Raw genomic sequence first — 13,153 nt, 5'->3', positions numbered from 1 at the left:
ACACTCTGAACTGAGAAGGTTAAGTGTCTTCATGATACCAGTGATTCTTATCTTGATCAAAAACTTTGAGATTTTGATTAAACTGAGGTAAAAACGGTGAAAATTTTTATAGCAAGCCCCCCAGGTATTTGTGCAACAGGTTGTCTGAAGCCACTTTTGAGAAACTCTTCTAGTTACAACCTAAAATAAAGCTTTCTGGGGGATATTCAGCCAGCCTTCCTTGGATGAAAGTGTAGTGGCTTCCATTTCCAATCTTTCAAAACACCCACTCAATATTATGTTAGTGAACTGAGTTTCTGAATGATATTTACAGTGTTATAATGTATCTTAGGAATATGTTTATGACTACAATATAAAAGGGAATCGTTGATTTTTCTACTTGTTATAATCAAAAACATTGAATTTCTTTTCTAACTCCAACATGTTTTGGAAGATGATGAAGAATGAATAATTAATATGGATGATCTTAATGAATATAAAGGGTGTCAAATGCTTCATCCTTTTACTAAATAATAGTAATTTTAGAAACACATTTATTTTATATAAGTATTTTTATTTTAAGGTTGTATACACCTGCTATTTTTTGTAAGTTATATATTTTAATGTGGGTGTGTAAATATATGCTGCAACTGTATCTATCTGGTTGCAGTATTTGTCTTCTGATGAGCAGATTTGACTCAGTGATTTGGAGACTGGATATGTATACGATTCATGTACCGCTTCATGAAAAATACCACAGTAATTCTAAGGATGAGCTTCATAGACATAAGAGGTTCAAGAATGTATGAGTAAACAAAATTATGTAAAACAAAATGTAATAATATTATTAAGGATGAAAGATAGTGTGTTTCACGTGAAATTGTATGCAGATAAAGCTGTGTTCTAAATTATAATGCTAGTAAATAGCAGTGAGATAAAAGTGAGAATTACCCTGGTTTAAAAGAGTTCTGGTAATTCTGTAAAATTGTGGAGGCATCTTGTTCTTTCTGGGACTCATTGTTCTCTTCTGTTAACAGGTAAAGTTTAGGTATATGATGTCTCAGCAGCCATTGTAGCTCAGATAGGCCATGAACCTTTGATCAATTTGTACTATGTTTTGTTTTTCTAAGCAGTATTGAAATGTATATCTTAGATTAATCCTGAATTGGGAGGTCTATATGTATCCGTTATGTCTTTGTTTTAGTTTGGGCTGTTCATAATTATAAAATTAAAGATTGACAGATGATTGTTCTACCTCTAAAGTCATATATTATTAACACAAATGAGTAATTCAGAATATGAAAAAAAAAGAATCTCATCAACTATGTTTATTTTCATCTGTGTTCACAGGAAGTTCAACACAATTGCCAGCTTCATAGAATATCTTTTTGTGCAGATGATAAAACTGATAAGAGGATATTCACTTTCATATGCAAAGATTCTGAGTCAAATAAACATTTGTGCTATGTATTTGACAGTGAAAAGTGTGTAAGTATGCCAGATGTTTTAGGGTGGTCTGTTCTGTTTTAGAAGCCAGGAATTGTCTTGTTTTTGGAATTAGTAAAGTATTTGAAAATGAATAAGTTCTGTAAATACTTAGCTGTACTAATAGATTTATTTTGTCATGAGAATATGCTTCAGGATTTCATCCTTAATTAAGTTCTCATGTTCATGAGCATAAACTTACATGTAAATTTCTTTTATTAGACTGTCATGCCAGCTTATGTTATGCATTTATTTTATTTTACAATAATTTAATCTATTTTATAATTTTAATCTTAAATATGATTTAGTATTATGCACATAATACAAAGAAGAATGGTGAGCAAAAGTGTGTTTCCCCCACACCTGCAGAATCTGATGGATTTTATAAAAATAAATATTCTTAACTCTAGGAAATACAATATGTATGGCTCCTTAAAAAAATTTTCCAATACATTGAAAATTTACTTTCTTATGTTCATTATATAAAAATCTTAATGTACTGAAAGTTAATGGAATTGTTTGTATGAAACTCTATGGCAGCAGTTCTTTAATCATCTGTAATCTTAAGGAAACCCCATTAATGGTTGCAATGAAGAAAAAACTTGTAACCTCAACAATGTTATTGATTTAGAAAGAAAATAAAACAATTATCTATTTGCTAATTTTTCTGCTGTCAAAAATAGCAGAAAGCTAATATTGTTATCACTTTTATGTCATTCATTTACCTAGTCTTAATATTGAGCCTCTTAAGAAGAAATACCTTTTTATTTGTTCATATGACTCCTATGTACAAATGCTCAATGAAACATTCCTTAAGAAAATGACCATGTTGGCCTGGCATGGTGGCTCATGCCTGTAATCAAAGCACTTTGGAGGCCAAGGCAGGTGTATCACCTGAGGTTGGGAGTTCAAGACCAGCCTGACCAACATGGTGAAACCCCATCTTATAAAAATAAATAAATAAATAAATAAATAAAATGACCATCTTGAAAATTTACCAAAAATAGAGCTAGTTATTATTTTTATTTTTAAAACTGTAGTTCTCTAGAAAGGAAAGCTAATGTGCTAAACTACTAGACATCATAATACCTTTTGTGAATTTAGTGAACATTATGGAACATTTCATCAGAAAAAGATACTTACCAATATAAGACAATATTTTGTGCACAATTAGACATTTTATATAGTTCAAATTGGTTTTGAATTTTATTTTATATGAACTTCTGTTGAATTAATAAATAATATTTATATATTTCAAGTGCTTTTAACCATGATTGCTTGCAGATTCTTTTCTCTATGATTGAGATTAAAGTAGATATTTGTTGAATATCTTCTATACATAATTGATAATAATCTTTTACCACCTACACCAAGCAGTGAACTAAGTTATTCTTCTTTCCTGCCTTACCCATAGAAATACATTTCCTTGAGGTCCTGAAATGTTTCAGAGTCAGAGTTCATTATAAATATTAGCCTTCTTATAGATTTGTGCCACTTGTTTTATATTCTTTGACCCCATCCAAATTTGCTAAATGAATATTTAAAATATAAGCTTGCCAGCCTAAAAGCATATCAGCTCTATTTTCTCTCAAATATTGAAACTAATTTCTTGAAGCCTAAGCACAGATTCACAATAATTAATGTGCATAAAAATTATAAGGGGTGCCTTTTAAAAGTTCTTATCAATTGGCGCTGGAACTCGGGAAATCTACATTTATCAAGTATACCAAGTGATTCTGCTGCAGGTAGAGGAAGTCTTGACTCAAAAATTGCCAGATTCTCTCCAACTATGTTAATAACACCACTATGAGCTGAAAAGGGACATGTTTCCTCAGAATTTTATTATACCTGCATTATCTTCACTATTAACTCTTATCAGTGTTAATTATAATGATGACTACATTTAACAAAACTGATGTTACATATATGTAGAAATTTTGATATGCCATCTCATGTAATTATCATTTTAAATAGTTTATCATAGAGTGCTAAAATGGGAAATAAGTTATAGCCTATCTTATACAACTCTCCTCCTATTTTAAAAAACCAAGACCAGAGATGTTGAAGTGAGTTTCTCAAAGTTACAAAACTAAGAAGTAAGTAGAATCAGGACTAAAATCTAAGACTCTTAATTCCCATTGCTACAGTTATCTCATCTTGTTATATTACTCCCATAACTGTGGCCTCCTCTAGAGTTCATCTGCTGCTCTTATTGAGGCCTTTACTCTATCTGTTAATTGTATTTTTTCTTTTTAGTATTTCTTTGAAATTGTTGAGAATTTGAAAGATGACACCTTAGTATGGCAGATGACTGGAATTCACTACTTTATTAACAGTATCATGTTGTATTAATAGTCCTCCTTCTTCCATGGTGGCAGTGAGGCCCATATGAGGAGTCAGAACATTCAACCATGCCAAATTAGAATGCTGAATCTCTATAATTACCAGGCAATAAAGAGATAGCGCATTTCCACCCTCACTCTCCTACTGGAATTGCATCAGATGAAGCCACATAAAGCAGAAAATTTAAATGATATCCAGTATTTTATAAAATTAAAATTACTCTTCATACTAAGAAATAGGTTTCTTAAACTAAAAAAGAAACGACAGTCAGTAATTACCAACACATAGATGTCAGAGATATTAGAATTAAGGGACAAAGATTTTAGAACAGTCATCATATAACATAGTAAAATGAACAGTTACAAACACACATGAAACAGATGAGAAAGTAAGAAAGCCTTCTCAGTGAAACACAAAATCTAAGCAAAGAAATGGAAGATATAAAGAATACTGAAAAATAAAATAATCACATAAAAACATAAATGTATGGGCTCAACAGCAGAATAGAGAGAATAGAGGAAAAAAAATCAGTGACCTGAAAGACTGACAGATAGGAAATGCTCAATCTGATCAACACAAAGATTGTAAACTCAATAAACAAACAAAAACAAAGCCAAAACAGAACCTCATTGACTGTGGGGCCATAAAAAATATCTAACATACGTGTGTCATCTGAGTGCTAGAAAAAGAGAAATAAGCACCCTTAAAAAACACTCAAAGAATATTAGTTGAAAACTTTCCCCACTTGGCAAAAGACAACAACCTATAGATTTAAAATATTGACTGACTTCCAAACAGGATTAATCCAAATAACTTCACATCAAGACACATCATATTCAACCTGTGAAAATTAAAGACGAAAGAAAAATCTTGAAAGCAACAAGAGATGAGCAGAGAATGTGAATGGCAGTGTATTTCTCATCATAAACCATGAAGGCAAGAAGGAAGTAGCATAATACTTTTTGAGTATTGAAAAAAAAAAAACTTTCAAGCAATCCTGTATCCATAAACATATTATTCAGAAATTTGAAAGAAATATTTAAAAATTATTAGATGAATAAAAATTAAGATAGTTTGCCACTACTAGACATCCTAAATGAATGGCTAAAGGAAGTTCTCTAAACAGAAAGAAGACAGTACAAAAAGGGGACTTGGAGCATAAGGAAGGAAAAAAGAACAAAATTAGCAAACATATGAGTAAATCTTCAGTCTTTCTGAATTATGTTGATGGTAAAAGAAAAAAATACTTTCTGATGTGATTTTAAATATGACTATATATGTATATGGACATATGAAATATATAAGACAATTATATTAAACTAGGAAAGGTAAGAGGATGTAAAGGGAGGTAAGGTTTCTACACCTCACATGGACTGGAAAAATAATAGCACTAGGTAACTGATAAGTTATATAGGTAAAATGTAAATCCTAAGACAACCACTGACATGTTATGTAATGAGATACACTTAAAAACACTATAGAGAAATTAAAATGTTCTCATTTTAAAAGTCATAGAAATGCAATGAAAGGAAAACAGAAAGGAAAAAGATAAGTAACAGAAAAGAAGACTAAATAATGTACTTAAGCCCTAACATATCAAACATCACATTAAATGTAAATGGTCTAACTACATCAATTAAAATATGTTGTTAGGGTGGGTTACAAAACATAATTCAGATACATACTGTCTACTAGAACTTTACTGAAAACATTATATATAGATAATAGAGGCAGGCTGAAAATGAAAGAATGAGAAGATTTTTTTAATGCAAGCATCATTCAACGAAAGCAGTAGTATATATGTTTACATTAGATAAAGCAGACATCAGCACAAAGAAAATTACCAGAGTTAGAAGGGGGCATATAGTGATAAAAGGGAACAGCCCCCAAGAAGATATGGTAATCCTGACTGAGTATTCGCAAAAATTGGAGCTGCAGAATGAGAAACGAAAACAGAAAGCACTAAAAGTCTAAATAGACAAATACACAATATAGTCAGAAAGTTTACTGGCACTTTCCCCAAAATTTATAGAATAACTAGAAAGTCATCAAGGATATACAATAATAACATCCTCAACCACTGGGATCTAATGAGCAGTTACAGAGAACAGCAACAACAGAATGTCCATTATTTTCAAGTGCTTGAGAAACATGTACCAAATTTAGTCACACCCTAGACTACAAAATAAATTTTGAGTATGAGATAAATGTGAAACTTTCTTACACGGATATAATGCATAGTGATCAAGTCAAGGCATGTAGGGAGGCCATCACCTGAGTACAATACATCTTTATTAACTATAGTCATGTTACTGTACTATCAAATATTGAATGTATTTCTCCTCTATAACTGTTATATTTGTACCTATTAGCCCACTTCTCTTCATCGTCCCCTCCCCACTCATTCTTCTCCAGCTCTGTTATTGGTCTTTCTACTCTCTACCGCCATGTGATCAAGTACTTTAGCTTCCAGATGTGAATAAGAACATGCAATATTTGTCTTTTTGTACCTTATTTCAGTTTAGATAATGACCTCCAGTTCCATCCACGTTGCTACAAATGACATGGTATCATTACTTTTTATGATCAAATAATATTTCATTGTGTAATATACACCACATTTTCTTCATCCATTCAACCATTGGTGGGCATTTAGGTTGATTCCATATGTTTGCTATTGTGAATAGTGCTGAAATAAACATGTGAGTGCAGGAATCCCTTTTATATAGTGATTTATTTTCCTTTGGGTGGATACCAAATAGTGGAGTTGCTGGATAAAATGATAAGTATATTTTCAGTTTTTGTTTTGAAATCTCCATACTGTTTTGCTTAGTTGATTTAGTAGTTTACATTTTCACCAAGAGTGCATAAAAATTTGTCATTATCCACATCCTCACCTACCTCTGTTATCTTTTGTCTTTTTAATAATAGCCATTCTGACTGGGGTAAGATGATAACATTGTGGTTTTGATTTGCATTCCGTGATGATTATGGTATTGAGAGTTTTTAAATATACTTGTTGGCTAAATGTGTCTTTTTGTGGGAAGTGTTTACTCATGTTCTTTCCCATTATTTTTTAATGGGAACGTTTTTCCCCCTAAGTTGTTTGAGTTCCTTGTATATTCTGGAAGTTAGTTCTCAGTCAGATGAATAATCTGAAAATATTTTCCCCCATTCAAAAGGTTGTCTCTTCATTCTGTTGATTATTTCTTTTTCTGTGTAGATGCTTTTTAATGTAATTAAGTACCATTTGTCTATTTTTGTTTTTGTTGCCAGTGCTTTTTGAGATCTTAGTCATAAATTCTCTGCCTAGCCCAATATTCAGTAGAGTTTTCCCTAAATTTTCTTTTAATGTTTTTTACAGTTCCAGGTATTACATTTAAGTCTTTAAGCCACTTTGAGTTAATTTTTGTATATGGTGAGAGATGGGTTCCAGTTTCATTATCCATGCGGCTATTCAATTTTCCTAGCACCATTAATTGAAGAGGATGTTCTTTCTCCAGTGTAAATTCTTTTTGGCTTTGTCAAAGTTCAGTTGACTGTAAAAATGTGTTTTGATTTCTGAGTCCTTTATTCTATTCCATTAGTCTGTGTGTCTGTTTTTATACCAATACCATACTGCTTTGGTTACTATTATCTTGTAGTATATATTGAAGTCAGGTATTGTGATGCCCCAGATTGGTTCTTTTTGCTCAAGATTGCTTTAAGCTTATCTTATTCTGTGATGAATGATGTCAGTATTTTATAGACGTTGCATTGAATCTGCAGGTTGCTTTGAATGATAGAGTCATTTAAATGATATTATTTCTTTCAATCCATGAACATAGGATGTTTTTCTATTTGTTTGTGTCATCAGCTATTTCCTTTATTAGTGTTCTATAGCCCTCCTTACAGAGATCTTTTACCTCATTGATAAATTTATTCATATATATATTTATTTCTATATATGTATATATACATATATGTGTTTAATTCTATTTATATACATGTGTGTGCATATATGTGTATATATATATAGCACTATTGTAAATGAGATTGCATTTATTTCCTTCTCAGCTAGATCATTGGTGTATAGAAATGCTCCTGATTTTTGTACATTAATTCTGTATCTTCCATCTTACTAAATTCATTTATCAAGTCTAAGGGCTTTTTATGGAGCAATTAGGTTTTTCTAGATATGAGATCATATCAGCAAACAGGGATAATTTGATTTCCTCTTTTCCAATTTGAATGCCTTTTAGTTCTTTCTTATGTTTGATTGCCCTGGGTGAACGTCCAGAATTGTGCTGAATAGGAGTCATGAAGGTGGGCATTCTTGTCTTGTTCCAGTTCTCAGACGAAAGACTTTCAACATTTCCTGCTTCAGTATGACAGTAGTTGTGGGTTTGTTATTTCATGGGGTGTTTCTTCTGTGCCTAGTTTTTTGAGATATTTTTTATCATGAAGGGCTGTTAAACTTTCTCAAATTTTTTTCTGTGTCTATTGAGATGATTTTTCTGTCTGTCATTCCATTAATTTGAGTTATCACCTTTATTGATTTGCTGAACCATCCACACATCTCTGGTATAAATCCCACTCAGTTATGATGTATTATATTTTTGTGTGCTCTTGGACTGAGTTAGCTAGTGCTTTGTTGAGGATTTTGTGTCTATGTTTGTAGGGAATATTAAGCAGTAGTTTTGTTTTTGTTGTTGTTGTATCCTTATCTGGTTTTGTTATCAAGGATATCTTGACCTTCTAGAATGAGTTAAGGAGAATCCTGTTCTTCAATGTTTTGGAATAGGTTTGGATTGGTATTAGTTCTTTATATATTTGGTAGAATTTGGTTGTAAATTCATCCAGTCCCGGGCTTTTTTTGTTGAGTCAGTTTTTTATTACTGATTCAGTATTGCTACTCATCTTGGCCTGTCCACATTTTCTATTTCTTATAGATTCACTTTTGATAGGTTATTTCTAGGAATTTACCCATTTACTCTAGATTGTTCAGATTGTTCAGTTTGTCAGCACATAGTTGTTTTTAATAGTCTTTGATGATCTTTTGTATTTCTGTGGTTACCAGGTTCTATATTTTCTTTTTCATTACAATTTAGTTTATTTGGAACTTCTCTCTTCTTGGTTAGCTTACTTAATGATTTCTCAATTTTATTTATAATTTCAAAGAACCCATTTTCTGTTTCCTTGATCTTGTGTATGTATTTTTAGTCTCTGTTTCATTTAGTTCAACTCTGATCTTTTTAATCTATTTGATAATGTTAATTTTGGGTTGCTTCTTTCTTACTTTTCTAGTTCCTTAAGGTGTATTGTTGTTAATGTGCTACCTTTCTCCATTTTTGGTACAGGAATTTATTGCTATAAATTTTCCTCTTAGCACTCTTTTTACTGTATCTCACAGGTTTTATTTTAGGTTTCCATTTCCATTTTTTTCAATAATTTTTAAAATTTCCATTTCAATTTCTTTGTCAACCCAGTGGTCATCCAGGAGCATGTTGTTTAATTTTCATGTATTTGTATATTTCCCAATCATGCCTTTCTGACAGTCCCCAAAGTCTTAACTCATTTCATCATTCTAAAATCTCATCTGAGACTTATGAACCTGCGCAATCAAAAGAAAGTTAATTAATTCCAAGATACAATGAAGGTACATGTACTGGGTAAACATTCCCATTCTAAAAGGGAGAAACTGGCCAAAAGAAAGGGGATACAGGCCTCATACAAGCCTAAAATCCAGCAGGGCAGTCTTAAAGGTCCTAAAGAATCTTCTTTGACTCCATGCCCCATATCCAGGACACATTGGTATGAGAGGTGGGCTCCCAAGGCCTTTGGCAACTCTGTCCCCATGGCTTTGCAGGATACAACCCTAATGGCTATTCTCATGTGCTGGTGTTGAGTACTTGTGGCTTTCCAGTTACAGGGTGCAAGCTCTCAGTGGATCCACCATTCTGGGGTCTGGAAGATGATGTCCATTTTCTCACAGCTCCACTAGGCAGTCCCCCAGTGGGGAGTCTGTGTGGGGTGTCTAATTCCACATTTCCCCTCTTCACTACCCATGGAGTAGAGGTTCTCCATGAGGACTCCAATCTTGCAGCAAGCCTCAACATTTACATTCTGTGTATCTGCAGGCGTAATACCAAATGGAAACTGCCAAAGTTTGTAACATGCACCTTCTGAAGCAGTGACCTGAGCTGTACCTGGGTCTCTTTAAGCCATGGTTGGCGCTGGAGTGGCTGTGAAGCAGAGAGTACTGTCGTGAGGCTGCACAGGGTAGAGGGGCCCTGGGACTGGCCCATGAAACCATTCTTCCCTTGTAGGCCTTTGATCCTAAAATGGGAGGGTATGCCACAAAAGTCTCAAAATTACTTCAAGGCCTTTCCCCCATGTCTTGGCTGTTAGCACTTGGATCCTTTTCACTTATGAAAATTTCTACAGCCTGCTTGAATTCCTCCCCTGTAAATGAGATCTTCTTTTCTACCACATGGCCAGTGTTTTGGTTTGGCTCTGTGTACCGACCTAAATCTCATTTTGAATTGTACTCTCATAATCCCCATATGTTGTGGGCATGATGACCCAGTGGGAGATAATTTGAATCATGGGGCACTTTCCTCCATACTATTCTCATGGTAGTGAATAAGTCTCATGAGATATGATGGTTTCATCAGGGGTTTCCGCGTTTACATCTTTCTCATTTTCTCTTGCTGCCACCATGTAAGAAGTGCCTTTGGCCTCCTGTCATGATTCTGAGGCCTCCTCAGCCATGGGGAAGTGTAAGTCCAATTATGCCTCTTTTTCTTCCCAGTCTCAGGTTATGTCTTTATCAGCTGTGTGAAAACAGTCTAATACAGTAAATGGATACCAGTACAAATTGGCATTACTGAAAAAATACCCCAAAATTTAGAAGCAGCTTTGGAACTGGCAGAGGTTGGAACAGTTTGGAGGGCTCAGAAGAAGACAGGGAAATATGGGAAAGTTTAGAACATTCTGGAGACTCGTTGAATAGTTTTGACCAAAAGCCTGCAAGCAAGATGGACAATAAGGTGCAGATTGAGGTGGTCTCAGATGGAGATGAGGAACTTATTGGGAATTGGAGCAGAGGTGACTCTTGTTATCTTTTAGCAAAGATACTGGTGGCATTTTGTCCCTGCTCTAGAGATTTGTGGAACTTTGAACTTGAGAGAGATGATTTAGGTATCTGGTGGAAGAGATAAGCAGCAAAGTATCACGAAGTGACTTGAGTGTTGTTAAAAGCATTGAATTTTATAAGGGAAGTGGTAAATTTGCAGCTTGACAATGTGATAGAAAAAAAAAGTTTTCTGAGGAGAAATTAAAGCCAGCTACAGAAATTTGCATAAGTAATGAGGGCAAGTAAAAATGTCTCCAGGGCATGTCAGAGGTCTTCACATCAGTCCCTCCCATCACAGGCCCCAAGGCCTAGGAGAAAATGGTTCCCTGGGCCAGGCCCAAGGTGCCTGTGCTGCATGCAGCCTAAGGAGTACCTGGTGCCCTGTTTCCCAGCCACTCCAGCCATGGCTGAAAGGGGCCAGGGTAGAGCTCAGGCTATGGCTTCAGAGAGTGCAAGTCCCAAGCTTTGGCAATTCCACATGATGTTGAGCCTGCAAGTGCACAGACCTCAATAACCGGGTTTGGGAACCTCTATCTAGATTTCAGAAGATGTATAGAAACTCTTGGATACCCACACAGAACTATGACACAGGGGTAGGATACTCATGGAGAACTTCTGCTAGGGCAGTGCAGGGGCAAATGTGGGGTTGGAGCCCCCACACAGAGCACCTACTGGGACACTGCCTAGTGAAGCTGTGAGAAGAGGCCCACTTGCTTTTGATTTTACAGGCTCATAGGCAGAAGAGACTTGTCTTGTCTCAGATGAAACTTTGAACTGTGGATTTTCAGGTTAATGCTTAAATAAACTAAGACTTTGGGGGACCCTTGGGAAGGCATGATTGGTTTTGAAATATGAGGACATGAGACTTGCAGAGGCCAAGGATGGAATAATATGGTTTGGCTCTGTGTCCCCACCCAAATCTCATCTGGAATTGTAGCTGCCGTAATAGCCACATGTTGTGGGAGGGACCTAGTGGGAGATAGTTTGATTCATGGGGGCAGTTTTCTGCATACTGTTCTCATAGTAGTGAATAAGTCTCACCAGATCTGATGGTTTTATCAGGGGTTTACACTTTTGCATCTTCCTCATTTTCTCTGGCCACTGCCATGTAAGAAGTGTTTTTTACTTCATGTCATGATTCTGAGGCTCCCAGCCATGTGGAACTGTAAGTCCTGTTAAGCCTCTCTTTATTCCCAGTCTCGGATTGTCTTCATCAGCAGTATGAAGATGGACTAATACCAGCCTAGTTGCAAATTTTCTAAAATTTTGCAATTTTAGAAATTTTATGTTCTACTTTCCCTTTAAATTTAAGCTCCAACTTTGGGTTATTTCTTTGCTTATGCCTGAGTATAGCTTGTTAGAAGCAGCCAGGTCTTTTAGAAATTTCCCTCCTCTATCTAGAGGTTTCTTCTTCTGTCTGTCAGATACCCTAAATCATCATTCTGAAGTTCAAAGTTCCCCAGTTCCCTAGGGCAGGGGCACAATGCAGCTAAGTTATTTGCTAAGGCCTAACAAAGATGACTTTTCCTCCAGTTCCCAACAAGTTCCTCATTTACATCTGAGCCCTCCTCAGGCTGGAATTCACTGTCTATATCACTATCAGCATTTTGGTCACAAACATTTAACTAGTCTCTAGAAAATTCCAAACTTTCCCTCACTTTTTCTGTCTTCTTAGCCCTTGAAAGTCTTCCAACCTCTGCCTATTACCCAGTTTCAAAGTCACTTTCATATTTTCAGGTAGTTTTATAGGGATTCCCCAGTCCTCAGTACCAGTATTCTGTATTAGTATGTTCTTGCATTGCTTTAAAGATATAACTAAAACTAGGTAATTTATAAAGAGAGATGTTTAATTGGTTCACTATTCTACAAGCTGTACAGGGAGAATGATGCTAGCATCGACTCAGCTTCTGGTGATGCCTCAAGAAACTTAGAATCATGGCAAAAGGCAAAGCAGAAGCAGGCATGGCTTACCTGGCAGGAACAGGATAGAGGGAAGCGGGGAGGTGCTACGTACTTTTTAATGACCAGATCTCATGAGAACCTGCTCACTATTATGAGAACAGCACAAAACAGATGGTGCCAAACTATTTGTGAAAAATTCACCCCCATGATCCATTCACCTCCCACCAGGTCCCACCTCCAATACTGAAGATTACGATTTGACATGAGATTTCCTGGGAACACAGGTCCAAACCATATCAGCTGTAAACAGCATTAATGAGGTCTGCT

The 13,153-nt window shown here is 35.0% G+C and overlaps 1 protein-coding gene across 50 annotated transcripts in view; it reads left to right on the top strand.

The window, feature by feature from the left end:
• Positions 1-13,153, top strand: part of GULP1 (GULP PTB domain containing engulfment adaptor 1) — a 320,614-nt gene that overhangs the window by 272,837 nt on the left and 34,624 nt on the right. For all 50 annotated transcript variants that reach the window (XM_078327170.1, XM_078327149.1, XM_078327134.1 and 47 more), the window contains one exon: positions 1,330-1,467. In XM_078327170.1, the coding sequence (XP_078183296.1) occupies positions 1,330-1,467 (138 nt within the window). The remainder of the gene's footprint in view (positions 1-1,329; positions 1,468-13,153) is intronic.

The sequence above is a fragment of the Callithrix jacchus genome, chromosome 6 (assembly GCF_049354715.1).
Source record: "Callithrix jacchus isolate 240 chromosome 6, calJac240_pri, whole genome shotgun sequence".
Classification (NCBI taxonomy): domain Eukaryota; kingdom Metazoa; phylum Chordata; class Mammalia; order Primates; family Cebidae; genus Callithrix; species Callithrix jacchus.
Note: the sequence above shows the minus strand (reverse complement) of the source record. Positions and strands in the feature narration are given on the sequence as shown.